This window comes from Phycodurus eques, chromosome 8 (genome assembly GCF_024500275.1).
Source record: "Phycodurus eques isolate BA_2022a chromosome 8, UOR_Pequ_1.1, whole genome shotgun sequence".
NCBI lineage: Eukaryota > Metazoa > Chordata > Actinopteri > Syngnathiformes > Syngnathidae > Phycodurus > Phycodurus eques.
In genome coordinates, this window is record NC_084532.1 from 9,786,288 (window position 1) to 9,806,976 (window position 20,689).

A 20,689-nucleotide genomic window follows, 5' to 3' on the forward strand; every position below is an offset into this window, starting at 1 on the left:
AGTCTGACATTTTGGGTTGCTCACATCTGGCATTCATTTATTCATTCATCTTCCGTTCCGCTCATCCTCACTAGGGTTGCGAGCGTGCTGGAGCCTATCCCAGCTACTTTTGGGTGAGAGGCGGGGTACACCCTGAACTGGTCGTCAGCCAGTCGCAGGGCACATATAAACAAACAATCATTTGAACTCACATTCACACCTACGGGCAATTTAGAGTCTTCAATTAACCTACCATCCATGTTTTTGGGATGTGGGAGGAAACCGGAGTGCCCGGAGAAAACCCACGCATGCACGGGGAGAACATGCAAATTCCGCACAGGCGGGACCCGAGATTGAACCCCGGTCCTCAGAACTGTGACGTTGACGCTCTAACCAGTTGGCCACCGTGCCGCGTGTTAGCATTAAGATGAATGCAATTAAATCTTTTGTGTTTATTTTAAATACCCAACGTGTGATTCTCTTTGATTTATGTTTCGTTTTACAGGCACGCAGGCACGGGGAGAACATGCAAACTCCACACAGGCGGGGCCGGGATTTGAACCCCGGTTCTCAGAATTATGAGGCAGATGTGCTAACCACCGTTCACCGTGCCGCCATCTGGCATTCATTTGGCCTTTATTTTTTAATACCAGTCAGCTTCATGGGCTTTTTTTGTTTTTCAAGAAACCAAAGACAATCTTTGTGACTTGTCACCCTGACTAAAATCTTCCGAAATACATATCTAGACATTAAATATTATCCAATTATATAGTCAGTGACTTATTTATATATTACTATTGAGTGACTGTGTTTCATCAATGTGCATTGGAGTGTACAAGGGAGCTTCCCTTATTTAGTTAATTTCTTCTTTTTCATCTTTCCATCCCATTTAATCTCTTACCCTTCCTCTTATTTTTTTTCTGGATCTACTTGAAATAACCCTGACTGGATACAGTAAAGAAGGAAATCGAAAAGCAAAAGACATAAACCACAACAAAGGGACTGAACCTTCCATATGGAGACAGTTTGATGATAATTTTACCCTGTAAATGTTTGCCTGTGGTTCATCCAAACATTAATTATAGCATGGATGCAATCGATACTCCAAACAACCATGACCATTTTTTTATATCATGTAGCATGCCATCAAAGGGCTTCAAGCTCTGTATAAAACTATGCAAAGTATGCAATTTAATCTCACACAACAAACATTAGTTTTTAATTTTATATGGTGTTAAATCTCAAAAAAGGTTTTCACTTTTCATGGGGAAGATTTTGGGCTATGTAATTTAATACATTAAATTCCCTGTAAAGTTCAAATAAAAATGTCTTAGATTTGACACACCAAAGAGAACAGCATTGTTAACAAGCCTGCCAAATTTGAATGAATAAAAAATTGCTAAGTATGGCAAGAATGAGGTTCCAAAATAGAGACCTTTCAGCTCTTGGTCAGTGCAGGCGTGTCCGCTGAATGTGCTGAAAACACAGCCCAGCTGAACTCCAGCTGTCTCTTCAATATGTTCTTAAAGTATGTGCTCACATTTCTGTTGTGTGAGCCACTGGCTGAGCAATGTGCCAGTGTGTTCAATAAACATCTCTTCCGGGGAGATACTGAGGCGTTCTCAGGCCAGCCAAAGGATGTAGACTCTCCAGCGAGTCCTGGGTCGTCCCCGGGAACTCCTCCCGGTGGGACGTGCCCGGAACACCTCACCAAGGAGGTGTCCGAGAGGCATCCGAATCAGATGCCCCAGCCACCTCATCTGGCTCCTCTCGATGTGAAGGAGCAGCGGCTCTACTCTGAGATCCTCCCGGATGACCAAGCTTCTCACCCTCTCTCTAAGGGAGAGCCCGGACACCCTGCGGAGGAAACTCATTTCGGCCGCTTGTATCCGGGATCTTGTTCTTTCGGTCACGACCCACAGCTCATGACTATAGGTGAGCGTAGGAACGAAGATCGACCGGTAAATTGAGAGCTTAGCCTTTCGGCTGAGCTCCTTCTTTACCACAACGGATCGATTCAGAGACCGCATTACTGCAGACGCTGCACCGATCCGCCTGTCGATCTCACGTTCCATTCTTCCCTCACTCGTGAACGAGAGCCCAAGATACTTGAATTCCTCCACTTGGGGCAGGATCTCATCCCCGACCTGGAGAGGGCACGGCACCCTTTTCCGACTGAGGACCATGGTCTCAGATTTGGAGGTGCTGATTCTCATCCCAGCAGTTTCACACTGCGAACTGCTTCAGTGAGAGTTGGAGGTCACGGCTTGATGAAGCCAACAGAACCACATCATCTGCAAAAAGCAGAGATGCAATACTGAGGCCACCAAACCGGACCCCCTCTACGCCTCGGCTGTGCTTAGAAATTCTGTCCATCAAAGTTATGAACAGAATCGGTAACAAAGGGCAGCCTTGGCGGAGTCCAACCCTCACTGGAAACGAGTCCGACTTACTGCCGGATATGCGGACAGAGACTGAACAGCCCCTATCTGGGGGTTCGGTACCCCATACTCCCGAAGCACCCTCTACAGGAAGGACCCCCGAGGGACACGGTCGAATGCCTTCTCCAAGTCCACAAAACACTGGTTGGGCGAACTCCCATGCACCCTCGAGGACCCTGCCAAGGGTGTAGAGCTGGTCCACTGTTCCACGGCCAGGACGAAAACCACACTGCTCCTCCTGAATCTGAGATTCAACTTCCCGACGGACCCTCCTCTCCAGCACCCCTGACTAGACCTTACCAGAGAGGCTGAGGAGTGTTATCCCCCTGTAGTTGGAACACACCCTTCTTAAAAAGGGGGACCACCACCCCAGTCTGCCAATCCAGAGGCACTGTCCCCGATGTCCACGCGATGTTGCAGAGGCGTATCAACCCTACAACATCCAGAGCCTTGAGGAACTCATCCACCCCCTTGCCACCAAGGAGCTTTTTAACCACCTCGGTGACCTCAACCCCAGAGATAGGAGAGCCCGCCTCAGAGAACCCTCATGGGAAGGCGTGTCGGTGGAATTGAGGAGGTCTTCGAAGTATTCTCCCCACCGGCTCACAACGTCCCGAGTCGAAGTAAGCAGCGCCCCATCCCCACTATACACAGTGTACACAGCTCTGCTTCCCCCTTCTGAGACACCGGATGGTGGACCAGAATTTCCTCGAAGCCGTCCGGAAGTCTTTCTCCATGGCCTCACCGAACTCCTCCCATGCCCGAGTTTTTGCTTCAGCGACCACTAAAGCTGCATTCCGCTTGGCCAGCCGGTACCCATCAGCTGCCTCAGGAGTCCTACAGGCCAAAAACTCCTTCTTCAGCTTGACGGCATCCCTCACCATTGGTGTCCACCAACGGGTTCGGGGATTGCCGCCACGACAGGCAGCAACCACCTTACGGCCACAGCGCCGGTCGGCCGCCTCAGCAATGATGGCGCGGAACATGGTCCACTCGGACTCGATGTCCCCCGCCTCCCCAGGAACATGAGCAAAGTTCTGTCGGACGTGGGAGTTGAAACTCCTTCTGACAGGGGATTCCGTCGGACGTTCCCAGCAGACCCTCACAATACGTTTGGGCCTATCACGTCGGACCGGCATCTTCCCCCACCGTCGGAGCCAACTCACCACCAGGCGGTGATCAGCTCCGCCCCTCTCTTTACCCGAGTGTCCAAGACACGCGGCCGCATGTCCGATGACACGACCACAAAGTCGATCATCGAACTGCGACCTAGGGTGTCCTAGTGCCAAGTGCACGTGTGGACACTTATGCTTGAACATGGTGTTCGTTATGGACAATCCGTGATGAGCACAGAAATCCAATAACAGAACACCGCTCGGGTTGTGATCGGGTGGGCCGTTCCTCCCAATGACACCCTTGCAGGTCTCACTGTCATTGCCCACGTGAGCATTGAAGTCCCCCAGCAGAACGATGGAGTCCCCAGCGGGAGCGCTATCTTGCACCCCCTCCAAGGACTCCAAAAAGGGTGGGTACTCTGAACTGCTGTTTGGTGCATAGGCACAAACAACAGTCAGGACCCGTCCCCCCGACCCGAAGGCGGAGGGAGGCTACGCTCTCGTCCACCGGGGTGAACCCCAACGTACAGGCGCCGAGCCGGGGAGCAATAAATATACCCACACCTGCTCGGCGCCTCTCACCGTGGGCAACGCCAGAGTGGAAGAGTCCAACCCCTCTCGAGAGGACTGGTACCAAAGCCCAAGCTGTGCGTGGAGGTGAGTCCGACTATATCTATTCGGCACTTCTCAACATCACACACCAGCTCAGGCTCCTTCCCTGCCAGAGAGGTGACATTCCACGTCCCTAGAGCCAGCTTCTGTAGCCGGGGATCGGATCGCCAAGGTCCCCGCCTTCAGCCACCGACCAACTCGCACTGCACCCGACCCCTATGGCCCCTCCCACAGGTGGTGAGCCCATGGGAAGGGGGACCCACGTTACCCTTTCGGGCTGTGCCCGGCCGGGCCCCATGGGTGCAGGCCCGGCCACCAGGTGCTCGCCTTCGAGCCCCACCTCCAGGCCTGGCTCCATAGGGGGGCCCCAGTGACCTGCGTCCGGGCAAGGGAAACCTGAATCCATTAATTGTATTCGTCATAGGGGTTTTTGGAGTGCTTTGTCTGGTCCCTCACCTCGGACCTGTTTGCCATGGGTGACCCTGCCAGGGGCATAAAGCCCCAGACAACTTAGCTCCTATGACCATTGGGACACACAAACCCCTCCACCACAATAAGGTGACGGCTCAAGGAGGGGCCGAATATTTATATTTCCATTATTTCCTATGGAGGTAAGACGGTGAAGTAGTGGTTAACACATCTGCCTCACTGTTCTGAGGTTTGAACTTAGAATCTCATCTCTGGCCTTCCTCGAATGGAGTTATTGTGCATGTTCTCCCCTTGCTTGCTTGCGTTTTTATCAGGTACTCCAGCTTCATCCCTCATTCCAAAAACATGCATTGTACATAGGGGTGAATGGTTGTTTGTCTAGATGTGCCCTCCAATTGGCTGGTGACAAGTCAAGATTGTACCATGTTTTTCACATAAAGTCAGCTGGGATAGGCTCCAGCTCACCTGTAACCCTAAGGAGTACAAACACTATAGAACATTGATGGAAGGATATTTCCTATATGGGAAAAATAGTTTGGACTATGAACAAAAAGACCTTAGGAGGTATTCTCTATTCTTTAGAGAGGTCCTTTTGGTCAGTGTAGATTAGATGATAAAGTTCTCGTGTGGATCATCTTTCACTCTCTTGTAGTTCAGTGTACAATGCAGTGTTTGTTCCCTTTGACGTTTACATGGTCCTCCTGTGTGTCAAAACAGCCTGTTTAGGCAGACACGCATCTATGTACACAGGGACTATTAAGGGTATTATGTTCTCTCATTTTAGACGACTGTGTGTTTGTGTGTGTCGTCGTTGAGCGTCTTAAGAACACATCAAAAGCTCAAACGAGCAAACTTACCGAAGCGTGTGCTCAGCAGAAAGAGCAGCATGTGTTTCTGATTCCATCTGTGGCCCATAAATACGCCTTCTGCGCTACAGCTTGTGTTTCTCTAATGGCACAGAGCCATGGAGACTCTTTACAATACACGTGTGTCATGTCTGCTTTCAAGCATCTCTGGTTCCAAACAGAACTTAACCACAGATGCGATATAAGGACGAAAGTATTGGGACATCTTGCCTTTACAGCTACAGGAATTGAAAATGATCTATCTCTAAAAATGCAAATAACTTTTGGACATGGACATACAGCGACTGAAATAAGTACAACCCCAATTCCAATAAAGTTGGGACGTCGTGTTAAACAGAATACAATGATTTGCAAATCATGTTCAACCTATATTTAATTGAATACACGACAAAGACAAGACATTTAATGTTCAAACTGATAAACTTGATTGTTTTTAGCAAATAATCATTAACTTAGAATTTTATGGTTCCAACACGTTCCAAAAAAGCTGGGACAGGTGGCAAAGAAGTTGAGGAATGCTCATTAAACACCTGTTTGGAACATCCCACAGGTGAACAGGCTAATTGGGAACAGGTGGGTGCCATAATTGGGTATAAAAGGAGCTTCCCTGAATTGCTCAGTCATTCACAAGCAAAGATGGGGCGAGGTACACCTCTTTGTGAACAAGTGCGTGAGAAAATAGTCGAACAGTTTAAGGACAATCTTCCTCAACGTACAATTGCAAGGAATTTAGGGATTTCATCATCTGCGTGCCATAATATCATCAAAAGGTTCAGAGAATCTGGAGAAATCACTGCATGTCAGCGGCAAGGCGGAAAACCAACATTGAATGCCCGTGACCGTCGATCCCTCAGGCGGCACTGAAAAAAAAAACCACGTCATCATTGTGAAACGTTTTTGCGGCGTCTCAGACAAACAACACGTAAGTTATTTGCAGTCTGTGCACAACTGAAGTACGTTGTGGGGAACGTCATCTAAATGTTCTAAATGTCATCTAAACAAATTTGATCGGGCACCTGAAGAATGTACACAAGGAGGAGACGCAGCGTGGACACACAAAACAAAATAAATATATGGGCCAAATGGACGCAAACTTTGGAAAACACCCGTCCATATGGCCGGGACAGTGAGAAGGTTAGAGTCAGCATGTCATTAACAGTATTTGTTAAAATAAGGGCAATAAAGTAATTTAATTACTGTAAGTTAGCACCCATTATTTCAGTCATGTTGTAATGTTGATTTGACCTAAACTTATGTCAGTGGCCAGTCCTTTAATGCCCCCTAGAGGTCATTAATGTTTTAACTTTTGTCTAAAATGCTAGAGAATACTGCAAAGAGAATACTTGAAGATATTCTTTTTTTTATTTTTGCGTTGAGGTGCTGCGGATCATGGTCACGTAACATCGGTGATGAGTTGATCCGCTACTGCATTTTGCATTAATTAGGAAACGCGCCTACAATTATCTAATTAGATTACGGATGTTAATGTTAAATGTATTGATGTTAAGGATTATGTCACAACAATTAATGAACTAACTTCAAATTCAGAAATGGCCAATAAAAACTGAAAAATATTGTATTTAATATTTTCCTGGAGGATTCATTTGGGATTAGCCTTTGAAGTTGGTTATAGTCAAAAATGAAGTGAAACAGAATGATTTTTGTAAATTATTTTCCAGAATAAGAGTTCTTAAAAGAGGAGGATGCTATTCATGTGGCACAGCTTGCAGGAGGCATCAGGTCCTGGTGGAGACGGGCCTGGCTCAAGTTGGAGGCCTACTTATATTTAGTGAATGAGAAAACACACAGTTGTCCTCATATGTTTGATTACCCAGGCAGAATTTGTAAGATGGGTACAATTCTTGAAAGAAAACATAAAGGGCCACGCGAAACACACTTAATTTTATTTGACTGGGATTCAAATTAAACTGTCAAGCATTTCAGAAAAGCATACATATATAGTATATATATATATATTCTCATTTTATATATACTGTTTCCTCAGTCGGAAAAGGGTGGCATGCCCTCTCCAGGTTGGGGATGAGATCCTGACCCAAGTGGAGGAGTTCAAGTATCTTGGGGTCTTGTTCACGAGTGAGGGGAGATCGACAGGCGGATCGGTCCAGCGTCTGCATTGATGCGGACTTTGTATCGGTCCGTTGTGGTAAAGAAGGCCGAAAGGCGAAGCTCTCAATTTACTGGTCGATCTTCGTTCCTACCCTCACCTATGGTCACGAGCTGTGGGTCGTGACCGAAAGAACAAGATCCCGGATACAAGCGGCCGAAATGAGTTTCCTCCGCAGGGTGTCCGGGCTCTCCCTTAGAGAGAGGGTGAGAAGCTCGGTCATCCGGGAGGATCTCAGAGTAGAGCCGCTGCTCCTCCGCATTGAGAGGAGCCAGATGAGGTGGCTGGGGCATCTGATTCGGATGCCTCCCGGACGCCTCCCTGGTGAGGTGTTCCGGGCATGTCCCACCGGGAGGAGACCCCGGGGACGACCCAGGACACGCTGGAGAGACTACGTCCTTCGGCTGGCCTGGGAACGCCTCGGGATCCCCTCGGAAGATCTGGATGAAGTGGCTGGGGAGAGGGAAGTCTGGGCGTCCCTGCTAAAGCTACTGCCCCCCCGACCCGACCTGGATAAGCGGTAGAAGATGGATGGATGGATGTATCATAAATAACTGGATAAGGTGTTGTGGGATACAGTACATTGTGGTCATCTGCAACCATGCATTTGTGTCGAGATATAGCTCAACGCTTTTATCCATGTACATTTACATGTTTTCTCAATCGAGACAAGCCATTTTGAGGTTACGAACGGAACTAGTATCAGAACTAGTTGGCGCAGCGGCATGAGAATACGTCGTTACGAGACACTAAGAAGCCATCCTCAGTTCCCGCTGTACTTCTGTTTTTCCTTTGACTGTTTTGGATTTATGGCCTTGTGTTTTTCATACAAATATTTGCTGTAATTAGTTACTTTAGTACTGCGTTCCTCTTCCAGGTGGCTCCTATGACCGGCAGTCTAAATGGGGAGCTCCTCTTATCCTCTGGCCTCAGCAGCACTACCAGCCTCTGTGACACACCCCTGCCACCGAAGTCCCTGGTGCGTGGCAGCATGTCTGTGTCGCCAGCTGACTACCCCGAGCGGCCCGAGGTGACGTTGCGGCGAGACGCCAGCTCCTCCACCCTGCCGTTGAAGACGGAGGTGCCGCTGCACCTCTTCAGCACCACAAACCAGCAGCACAAATTGGTGGGGGTGCAACAGCAGATCCCCACCAAGCTGGCCGCCCTCAGCAGTGGCAAAGGCAAGGGAGTTAAGAGCGGAAAGACCTCCCAGCGCACTGACAGCACTGGTAAGCAGCCAAGCGCCATTTTGACGCAATCATCATGTGGCTAGGTGAGCCGCAGGGCATCTCCTGATAAGGAATTTGCTACGGGAACCTGCTTATGTCACCCAGACTCTTTGGAAGGACATTAACATTCTCACAGAATGTTGGTTTCCTAGAAGACCAGTGAAATATATATATCTTCTTATAATAAAAGTATCCTGAGCAACTGAAGTGCACACACATCTAAAGGACCTGACACACGAAGAAAAAAAAGTGAAACCAAATCTACTCTATATCTATGATTACCAGCCACAGTGTTAGGTACACCTGCACACTGTTGAGATGCAGTACAAAAACTGTATCTTAAATTGTGAAAGGAGCCATTAAAGTATTCAAAAAATTTTATTTCAGTTGTCGGAGTCGTTCCTGCGCCCAGCATCGCAAGACGTGGCTTAAAAGATCCTCAGTATAACAGGCTCTGTTTTAAGGTAGCAGCGACAGGCTTGTTTCTCAAATTTGTGATTGATTTTGACAAATAGAGAAGCTGTGCTGGTGTGGAAGGCAGCTGAAAAGATAATCTCAGGCTATTTATCAAAGTGTTACTGCAATAGTCCAGACAGTGTGTGGTTTGCAGCCTGTTGCAAGAAATGAGAACATAAAGAGAGGTTGTCATATTTGCTTTCGATCCAAAACCAGCAGATAAATAGAGATGCTATGCTCCACTGCGATATTTCTGGAAGACCCTTATGTGCATACTGCTGCTTGCTATTATGGCAATTAAAACACTAACAGATTTGTGAATTTTTAACCCAAAATGTAAATGTACAAATAAAGAGAGTGCAGAGACAAAGACAAAGAAAGCAGTAGACAATGAAAAGCCATTTGGAGTTTACACAGTAATAGTCAAGACATTGCACAGTATTCTGCTTACTGCTAGGAATTAGAAAATCATGATAGACAGCCAAAATCTGTGGACTGGACAAATACAGACTATGCTGTGATCTGAAGTGTGGATTTTATTTATTTTTAAACCATGACCTCAATGAGAACTAATAACTTTGTACACCCATAATAACCTTCCTAATTTTTGCTTTATTATTTCTGATACTATCACAAAATGATATATCAATATAGCTCATGTTACATGCCTTTCGACATCATCTGCTCACAGCCTGTACCCAGTTACATGATTTATTATTCCATTACAGTTATTCTATCGATACGGGTAGACACTGATTCTGTATTACAGAATACACCCCTCAGTGCCATGTACTTTAGCTGTACACTGCAAAGTACAACCACAAGTTTCAATACACTTTAATGAATTGTAATTCCCATTAAAAAAAAAAAAAAAAAAGAGGTTTTTCCAACGCCTTGTGAGAGATAACCAAACTGTGTCTCAGAGCATTATCATTTAATTTGCTTGTTAGAATCGAGTTAGTTCTTTGAATTGGGTCAACCCCATGGTTTATCAAATAATGAGCGAAACTAAGCTGCTCCAATTTAGTGTCAGAATCCAATTTCACAATGAAACGACCCTCTTAATCTTCTCCCTTCCTCAGCCTCAGTGGACATGAAGCAGATTTTCCCCCTGAAGCTGTCGGCGCGTGACGACAATGCCCTCAAAGCCAAGCGCTCGGTCAGCCCCCACCACCAAACACCGCTGTCTGCATCTCCTCTGCCTCCCTCCCTCCATCATCACGGAGGTACACACACACACGCACACGCACGCACGCAAACACGCACATAGCTGAATGAATTTTATACACATATTCACCGACCCCACCCATCTTTGTTCTTCTCTCGGCCTCTCCCTGTGTAAACATCTAACAGTGTCACATTCTACATTGTGATTAATTCCACATTTAACACTTTAACGGTGTTACTGCACAATAAAGAGAAACAAAGTCTGGGTTAGGGGTTGAACAAATAAGTTCAAGTTTTTTTATAGTTGACTGTAAAGTGATGAAAATTGAGTCAAAGTCAATTAATCAATGATGTCATTAATATATTTTCAGCACAGGACCCTCATCTTTTTTGCACCACAGACCGGTTTCACGTAAAGACATATTTTGATGGATCGGCATAGAAACAAATAAAAGCAAATGATTCAAAATACAACTCACCATTACGCTAAATGTAATTGTTGTCCTTAGTGGGAGCCGTGCGCAAGCTTTTCTCATCAACAAGCCGGCCGGTCTTGTCTTGTGAGCCATAGCATTGTGTGTTGTAAGACAGGACATCGTAGCAAGGCTCTCAAAAATTAAGCATTCACGGTTCACTGGTTCTATTTCACTTGTTCTTTTATTGTTCTTGAGGATGGACCTGCATATTTTGCAAGTGTCAGTTTTGTTAAAATATTTCCACACACCTGTAGCACACACCAGCCATATATGCTGTGTTACGACACAGTGTTATAAAGCGACATAATTTTCGTGAGGTAGGATGGTACGTGTTTTGATATGAATAAAGTTCTCATTATCACACAGTTGTTCCCCACATTATTGGACATAATATTTTCGTGAGGAAGGTGGAGCTTCCTTCCTCCTTCCTTGGAATAGCTGAGGCTAGTGAGGCTAACCACTATTCTCATCCACAATCATCTTAGATTCGTACGTATGTTGGCCGGAGCTCCAAAGATTGTTTTATTCCGCCAACGGCGGCAAACAGGCGAGTCGAAAGTCTTAATTAAATTAGTTGATTGGAAGACAAGATGCCAAAAACGTGATTAGCGTAGTTGACTTCAAGCTTCAAAGGTCAATGCAGAGTACTGAAGTAAACTAATCTGTTCAACCCCTAGTCAGGACTACTATTAAATTAACTCTCATTGTTACCTATGTCAAATCAAACCATCAGATCATCAGCAAAGTCCTTTGGAGACTTCTGGACCGGATTTCCAATCCACCATTGTAAGCGTCACCCACCCGACAACGATCCACAAGCCCCCCGTGCCGCCCGCTCAGCCCTCTCTGCAGCCTCCCGCCATCCCGGCCCACTCGCAAAACACCACGTCGCTCCAGTTCCCGGCCCCGGTGCAGCCGCAAGGCTTCGGCCCGAACCCCCACGTGCATGTGCAGGGCCTCGGCCTCAGCCACAGTGTGCCGCTCCCGCCGCCCTACAACATCAACACAGAAGACCTCAGCAAGGAAGACGTCATCTTCTTCTAAACTCGCTGGATACTGAGACACTATGCTTTGAAACACGGTGGTCTTCTTTTTGCTCGTTGCTCTAAACCCAAACAAAAGCACCGTAAGCTTGGCAACCTTGAGCTTCATTAAATGGATGTACACCGATCCAAAGATGGCAGCCGGTGATGTGAAGACTGTCAGGTGCTAAAGCGTGGAAGGGAGGCGCCGAGGCCCGAGTTTGCGTGCGCCGAGGCAGGAAGTCCCAAGTGATGGAACGCTGTCTGCTTGATGGTTCATTTGCACAGTGTAAATACTCCATTCCTAACTCTTGAATGAGCCTTTATGGTTGTTTTTTTGAATGGTTTGTCAAACCATGTCAAATTTAGTAATTTCTGTTCTTAATTATGCTTTCTTGGAACATTTTATTTTCAATCAAGTGCTTTTTTCCAGCTTGGACAAGCCAGGAAATGAGCTAGTCAGGACATGTTAGACATCACACATTGACTCACTTGTAATTAATTACTTAAAAATCTGCTTTCCTTCCCCTATCCAGCCATGTTTTTATACTAAAGTGTTTATTCTGTATAAGGTGACTTAGGGAGTGTGAGAGGCGCGGTACACCCTGGACTGAAAACCTGTCAATAAATTTTAAGGGTAAAAGCCCTTTTCAAATTTGACGTGTTTAAAAAGAGCTATGATGAAGACATCTTAATTGACATCTAATCATAATATGGTATATTATTGCTGTGACAGTGATTGATATTTTTGGCCTGCCGCTTTAAGGAAATACACTTCCCTATCCTGTCATTCCATCTCGCTGAGTCTCGCAGGACAAAGCCTGAAGGTCCTTGCTGCGGAGCCGCCTGAAGCTGTTTGAACACATTCCTTACTTCCTCCCACTTCCATACCTCCGCTTCTCTGAGCTGCAGTCACGCAGTGCAGAAGGCACATGTTCATGTCTTGGCCCGCTGATCATTTCTCTTTCAGAATAGGGGTCACGTTTATATCTTATATGGGATATATGTTGGAACATGACACTTTTATTTCAGGCCTAAGGTGCCAGCTACGGCATGTGTGTGTGTGTGTGTGTGTGTGTGTGTGCGTGTGCATGCGTTTATGATTGATTGCTGATGACATTAGATGTTACTGTGCAGAAAGCTGATGTCAGTCCTGACTGTGACTGAAGAAACATGGAGATCTCCATCCCATGACATCCATTAACTTAAGCGGTGAATCCTTTCACAAACATTTGTTATGTGTGTATTGTGTAGAGTTGTGTTCATTCTGTAATGTCTTTTGTGCTAATTCTTACATTAGGTACAGACTTAATTAGATATAGAGTTACTAGACGGTCAGAGAAACCACATTCACTCTGTTTGAAAAATGTTGCATTGAAGTCAAGGTGCACTGCCTGCCATTTTCCTCCTATTCCTCACTAGTGATGTGTCACTAAGAGGATGTAGCAAAATCCATTTGTTTCACTCAACCAAAGAGAAGCTCACACTGACTCTCACATCCTGCAGGAGAGTGGGGGGGGGAAAAAATGTTAGACATATTTATAAAAAAAAAAAAAAAAAAAAATGTTAGACATATTAAAAAAAAAAAACAGTTCTCATTTGTCTGTTTTTCACTGCATGGTACCTACACTACTCATAAAAAGGTAGGAATATCCGCCTTTTGGGTGAAATTTCCAGATGAATCTAGATTTCACTATAACTTTGTCAGGTGAAATTAATTTGACCTTCAAACTGGATGTTCTCAGAGGGAAGGGGCCACTGAGCTTCGAGTGTCATCAGCAGGTTGCAACGGAGATGCAAAGGAACTGGAAGAGTCACAGAAAGGCATAGAAGTGGGGTGGGGGGGGGGGAAACACATGCATTTTGCTGTTCAGCTCCTTGTTGGAGAACAGCAAGTTGTGCAAAAATTACTAAAACATTGAACAGTTGGGCATACGTTTAGAGAAGGTCAAATTAAGTTCACGTAAAAGAGGTTAGGTTAGGTTCACGCATTAGAGGTTCATTCTGAAATTTCACCAGAATGAGTTTTGTGAGTAGTGAACTCTGTTTGACATGACTTCACGCTATTGACTCTTTCCTTTTGACAAAGCAAGTATTGTCAGTAAGTACTTACACAGACTACCAGGTCCTGTTTCTTGTACATGGTCAGCTGCTGCTGGTCCCGCATTGGTCGGACAGATTGGTCATCATGGCGTTGTTGTAACAGTTGAGGGTGCATGGCTAGAAATGACGAACACAGAATTACTGTGCCTTTGGTCTGGGTGTTGCATTATTCTGTCCACAGTCTCCATTTTGATGCCTTCAGTCACAGCTCAAATAAATTGGTGGCCAACAGCCACACATTGAGAAGTAAATGCAGGAAGTCCTCCTTCTCCCCCATAATTGTTTGTTAACTTGTCCAGTTCTGACTGATGCGTTCAATGTGGCGTAGTTTTCGCAGTTTCCTGCGGTACTATTTTAAAGTGGAAAACCAAACCAAAACGAGTAACTTTGATCCGAGCTGATACCGTGCTATGGAAAAGGCACTCTTGATGTATAGTACTATTGATCAAAAAAGATGGAAACTATTGCCACACTGTTTTGAAAATGCCATAATTTCATACACATTTGAACATGTTTTTCAAGTATACTGTTTTCCTTCTTTATGGTCCACTCTTTGTACAAAGTCATAAATTGTTGCAACAGGCTCTTTAAGTAAGTAGTATGTTGTTAACAGACAGTCATCATTCATTTGACACATCACATCCACAAATATGTTAAACATGGTTTTTCTTAGTTGTGGATACAAAGTGTGAAAAGTCTGCTGTTACTCACATTACATGCTAAATACATGCAATAGAAAATAGTCAATACATTATTTAGAAACGTTTTTCCACGTGTGCCCTAATGGTGCAGAGTGAGGGCAGAAAAAGTGTTGGATTTGTGCTTCAAGTCTTAAAACGCTGGCCGGTTTAACCTTCATGTTTGTTTTAACTATGTCGCCAGCAACTCTCATCACTGTACAGTTGCTCACCAACACAAACATGACACTTTTAATCTTCATTTCCACTTTTGTTTTGTTTTTTTTGTTTTTATTCTTGTGTTGGACCTTTCTTAACGTGAATACATTTATTTCCTCTGCCAACTTTTACACTAGTCACTTTGGATAGTAGCATACTTGAAGGGGAAAATGAATGATTGTTATAAGGCTTATTTTTATCATGACTGTGAGTTTGTATTTACCAACAGCTGTGTCGTGGCATTTGTAACACATGACAAAAGAGTTTTTGTATCATTTTTATTTTATTCACTGCAAGATGTTAGAATAACATGTGGACACAGACTGCTGCCTTAGACAAGTTTTAGAATTAAACAAAATGTGCTTGAAATATGTGTTTGAAATATGTTTGTCTTGTTTTTCCAACAATGTGTGAAAGTAAATCTCTGAAGTTGCGCAACTACCACACATTTGTGCAATGCGTCATTGTGCATCATTACTTATATGTCATGAAATTAATCAGAATCATCTTTATTTGCAAAGTACGTCCAAAAAACACACAAGGAATTTGTCTCCGGTAGTTGGAGCCGCTCTAGTACGACAACAGAAAGTCCATTGACAGAGAACACTTTTGAGACATAAAGACATTGACAAAAAACAGTCACTGAGCAATAAAGGGTTGCTAGTTATCTGGTAATGCCGGTACATTTATTTATTTACAGGATCCTCGCGTAGGTCCCTGCAATGTCGCGGTGTTCTAGGATGAAGTGCAGTCCCATGTTGACTGCATCATCCGCAGACCTGTTCGCTCGGTAGGCAAACTGCAGGTGGTCCAGCAGGGAACCTGTGACGTTCTTGAGGTGGTCCAGCACGAGACGTTCAAAGGACTTCATGACCACAGATGTCAAGGCGACAGGGCTGTAGTTATTGAGACCCGAGATTGTAGGTTTCTTGGGGACTGGAATGATGGTGGATCGTTTGAAACATGATGGTACTTCGCACAGTTGCAGAGATCTATTGAAGATCTGTGTGAAGACTGGCGCGAGCTGGTCTGCACAGACTTTGAGGCAGGATGGGGACACATGGTCTGGGCCTGCCGCTTTGTTAATCTTTTGTTGTTTGAAGATGCGTCTCACATCCTGTTCGTGAATGGTTAACGCAGAAGTCAGAGGTGTGATTGTTGTCGGTGGTGCGGCCGGGTGGGTGTGGGGTGTGAAAGTGTCCTTTTCAAATCTGCAGTAGAAGGTGTTCAAGTCATTGGCTAGTGTGCTATTGTTCTCAGCTTGGGGGGATCGTCGCTTGTAATTTGTCAGCGTTTGGAATGCATGCCAGACTTAGCGTAGTATAGCAGTGGTCCAAAATGTTATTTTCCCTGGTAGTACAGTCGATGTGCTGCTTGTATTTAGGGAGTTCGTGGTTGAGTTTAGCTTTGTTAAAGTTAAAGTCCCCGAGAATAATGAGGGGTGAGACCGGGTGTTTTTTTTTTTCAATTTTGTTGACTTGCTCGGCGAGCGTTAGCAGTGCGGCGTTCGTGTTTGCTTGAGGCGGAATGTAGGCGCCAGCGAGAATGAATGATGCGAACTCACGCGGCGAGCAGAAGGGTTTACAGTTCAAAAAAGGTGACTCCAAATGCGGGCTGCAGTGTGTGCTGAGCTCCGTGACGGCCGTACACCATCTTTCGTTGATGTAGAAGCATATCCCGACCACGCACTGCCTGAATGTCACTCTTATTATATAGGAATCCTCAAAGCTCTAGTTTTAGATGTTCTGGTTTTGGTGGTTTGCTTCAACCAGTCAGGTCCTCCCTCGCTCTCTGTTAGTGTGTTAGTGTGTGTGTGTATTTCTCAATCTTTCTGTGTGTTAGTGCATGCATGTGTCAGGCTGTGTTAGTACAGTGATTCTCAACTGAAGGGTCAGGACCTAGAAGAGGGTTGTGGACCCATAATGGATGGGTCGCAGACGGGCAGATAACATTTTTGCGAGGGTGGGGGTCCTCGGTTTCAACAGTATCAACATACGTTGTTTCAAAGTTTGAATGCCCCGCTATTAGAGTTGGCTAGTAACGTGCTACATTTACTCCGTTACGGTTACTCAAGTAACATTTTGGATAAATTGTACTTGTCAGACTAGTTTGAATGCACCATACTTTTTCCTTTTACTTAAGAAGAATAAGATACTTTTACTCCGTTACAGTGATCAACATGCCGTTTGCTACTTTTATTTGTCCATTAATGCGTGTACGATCTATTTTTAGACTTCATCTTTAACTTCCGCATATAGCGCCGTTGCGCCAGTCCGTGATCACTAGTGTCATTTAACTTCAATTCACCAATCAGACGGCACAAGGCAGTCAGATGACCACACGCAAAGCCTTCGTGGGCAAATCAAATTGACTCATTTTCTTGGGGGGGGGGGGGGGGGGGAAGACAGAGTGTTTACAGACTCCGAAAAACAGTTTGAAGATGTAGTGCTGTCTTGCCTGGATATTTCAGCCTACTTCTAACTTAAGAAAACACCTTGCGGTACATTGCCGATGTTTGTGTTGCTGTTGTGGCAGTGCATTAGCCGTATTTTATGGTCATAAATCACTGTAAAACATGCTTCTTGGGGATGTGTGCCATGCTGTAATCTTAATCTCCCTCTTTCGCTCTCTCTCACTCTCTCTCTGTCTCTCTCTCGCACGTATGCACGCGTACACACGCACATTAAGTCTGTTCAGCATACAGTTTCTTCATTTAGTCATTGAAGTGAATGAAGCAAATAATGTATCTGCAGGGCCCAATGCATGTGTTGTTGTTTTCTGGGAAGTTAAAAATTTAAATGGTGGCGGGTGTGTGTGGACTCCCATATATTATTAATTTTTATTTGATTTGACATTAATGCTCTGGATGTTTGTTTGTTTTTTAAATTTGATACAATATTTTGTTTTCAGAGGCTATTTTTTTTTAACAATGCATTTTCTTTATTGTGCTTAACCTTTTTTAAAAGTGGGTCACTCCGTGAGGACAATAGGAAAATGCAGTCGAGAATCACTGTTTGTGTGTGTATGTTTGTGCGCATTAGTGCATGCATGGGTCTGTTTGTCAGTCTATCTGTGTAAGTGTGTGTCTTTGTGTGGGTTTGTGTGTTTTTGTGTCTGTCTGTGCTTGTGTGTATCTTAGTGTCTTGGCCAAGACACTGCAACACTGACATTTTTTTGTTTGTTTTTTTAATTTTTTTTTTTTTGTATTGTCTGCTATCATTAGTGGCTTTCTTCTTGTCTCCTCTCAACTATTATTATTCCAGGCTGTTTCCTCCCTGGAGGGAAGCAGCAGATTCCTTTCTGTCTGTCTCTCTCGGGCTGTTTGGACCATTACGTCCAGTCTCCATGTCGCTACGCTCAGGCGACCTCCAGCATAACAGTTCACTCAATAACAAAACACACCAAGTCCATGCGATGGCTTAGACGTGAAGGTGGATTGAAACAAACACCCACAGGGGAACCTAATGTCATTAGAACATTTCTGACTGTCATACAAGTGGAAAAATAAGATGACCACTGTAAAACAACATTGATTTGTATGTTATCTCTTCTCTTAACAACCATTGTTTAGGCTGCTCCTTCTTTCAAGAAAGCGACCACTGAGTTTTTTTCCCCCGCTTGGTAAAACAGACCACATGAGTGGAATCATTTTCACATCGTCTTCAGTATGACAAGAAAGAAGGCAATCACGGAGTTAAGTGTACTGAACATTGCCCCTGTGAAAAACGAGGGAAAGTTGTAAAAGTAGGGAGCACTAATTGGTTTTAGTGTGTTTGTTCTAGTGCCACTAAAAACGATGCGATCTAATTTATTGCTAATGATTTTGTGGACACCAGTTGTATTGAATTTTTTCGCACAATACATTTGCATTTATTGCATTTTTTGAGAACTCTTGTTTATTATTTCCTATATTAATATTCCATAATATTACAGTGGGCTTACTGTGATATTCAATTAGGAATAAAAACCTCTAATTTTTGATTAATTGAGACCGACTGCGCTACTGTATTTTAATGTTGATCATGATGGTGGTACTGGGAGAGCTAAGTATTTTTTTCAGGTGGTACTTGGTGTAAAAAGTTTGAGAAGCACTGGTATGGAGCATCTGGCCCAACTTATAAGTTGCAATTTCTGTCACAACACTTTTATCCACAATCAGAAGTACTTTGACTCTCAGGGCAGCCTTACCTCCTCACATCAAACCTTCCCTGCAAACCACGTTGCAATTCTGGGAAATTTTATGTCACACAGCTAGCTGGGAGTTATTCCACATCTGAGCTGCATCTGGCCGCAAAGTTAAACAAACAGATGCTCTGCGGAGACACACGCACACACTCACAAAACCTCCCTGAAGGCCTCAAAAATTTCATGCAGATTCATTTGTGAGTCTCACGTTATATACAGTAATGTATTCTATAGCTTGACCCTGTAATAAAGAAAATAAACATAATCCTACATTATTAAACATGACAAAAATAAATACTAGTGTAATCGGAGAGGCTGTCAAATCAATAAGTAAATTAGCATCTGAACAGCCAGAAATTCCCTATTCTGGGTTTCTTCAGGCGCCTAAGTGATTATACGTAATGGTATCCAAAATAAGCTTTATAAAATGCAACCTGAGCTCATTAGATTAGTGGTTTATACAGTAGAACCTCAAAAACAAGGATAACATAACTGTGTGTACCTCTAAATGTCTTTTTTTTGTTTTTCACATTCCACCATGAATATTGATTAATAGAAAATGAACTCAACCAATTTAAAATAAATTATATATTTATCCATCGCCGCTGGGCCCCCGAGAAAAGCCACGCAGGCACGGGGAGAACATGCAAACTCCACACAGGCAGTGGCAGCATTTGAACCCGGGTCCTCAGAACTGTGAGGCAGATGTGCTATCCAGTTGTCCGCCGTTTTGGGGGGGAATTCACCTTCAATTTACTTATATTGAAATGCGAATGAAAATATAAAGGAAAAAGGGAAACTATGTGCAGTACTTTGAAATCAGCTCACCTCGAGGCTCTTTCTCTCTCCTGTTGTTGTCATAGTCTAGAGTTTCTCAACCGGACCCCTAGTGGTCCTTGGTGTAATTGCAAGGAGTCCCTCTAAATAAAATATATTTTTTAAAAGATCCTATGACATTCATAGAAGTTGATTATTTGACTTAAATCTGACTGAGACATTTATCCATCTCTACAGAGAGCACTTTTTTTTAATATGATTTCATACTTGTTTTTGTTGTTTTCTTACAAGTCGCCACGGTAGTCGACTGGTTAGTACATCCGCCTCACAGTTCTGAGGACCTGGGTTCAAATCCCGGCCTCGCCTGCGTGGAGTTTGCATGTTCTCCCCGTGCCTGCGTGGGTTTTCTCCGGGAACTCCGGTTTCCTCCCACACCCCAAAAACATGCATAAATTGAAGACTCTAAATTGCCCGTAGGCGTGAATGTGACTGTGAATGGTTGTTTGTTTAAATATGCCCTGCAATTGGCTGGCGACCGGTTCCGGGTGTACCCCGCCTCTCGCCCGAAGATAGCTGGGATAGGCTCAAGCATGCTCGCGAGCCTCGTGAGGATAAGCGGTACAGAAAATGGATGGATGGATGTTAAACATCCAGAGGCATATACATTTTTGTTTTGTTACATATTTCTGAAAGCTACTGCATAAAATGCTGTTTGTTACATATTTCTGGAAACACTATATGTGTTAGTATGTTTATAAAAGGCATTATTACAGTAAACATATGAAAAACACTTGTGGGCCATTTAAAACTG

General features: G+C 44.4%; 1 protein-coding gene across 2 annotated transcripts in view; it reads left to right on the plus strand.

The window, feature by feature from the left end:
* Positions 1–15,285, plus strand: part of arhgef18b (rho/rac guanine nucleotide exchange factor (GEF) 18b) — an 86,567-nt gene extending 71,282 nt beyond the window's left edge. For both annotated transcript variants that reach the window (XM_061682871.1, XM_061682872.1), the window contains 3 exons: positions 8,445–8,796; positions 10,335–10,478; positions 11,629–15,285. In XM_061682871.1, the coding sequence (XP_061538855.1) occupies positions 8,445–8,796; positions 10,335–10,478; positions 11,629–11,939 (807 nt within the window). In that variant the 3' untranslated portion in view covers positions 11,940–15,285. The remainder of the gene's footprint in view (positions 1–8,444; positions 8,797–10,334; positions 10,479–11,628) is intronic.
* Positions 15,286–20,689: the final 5,404 nt, after the last annotated feature.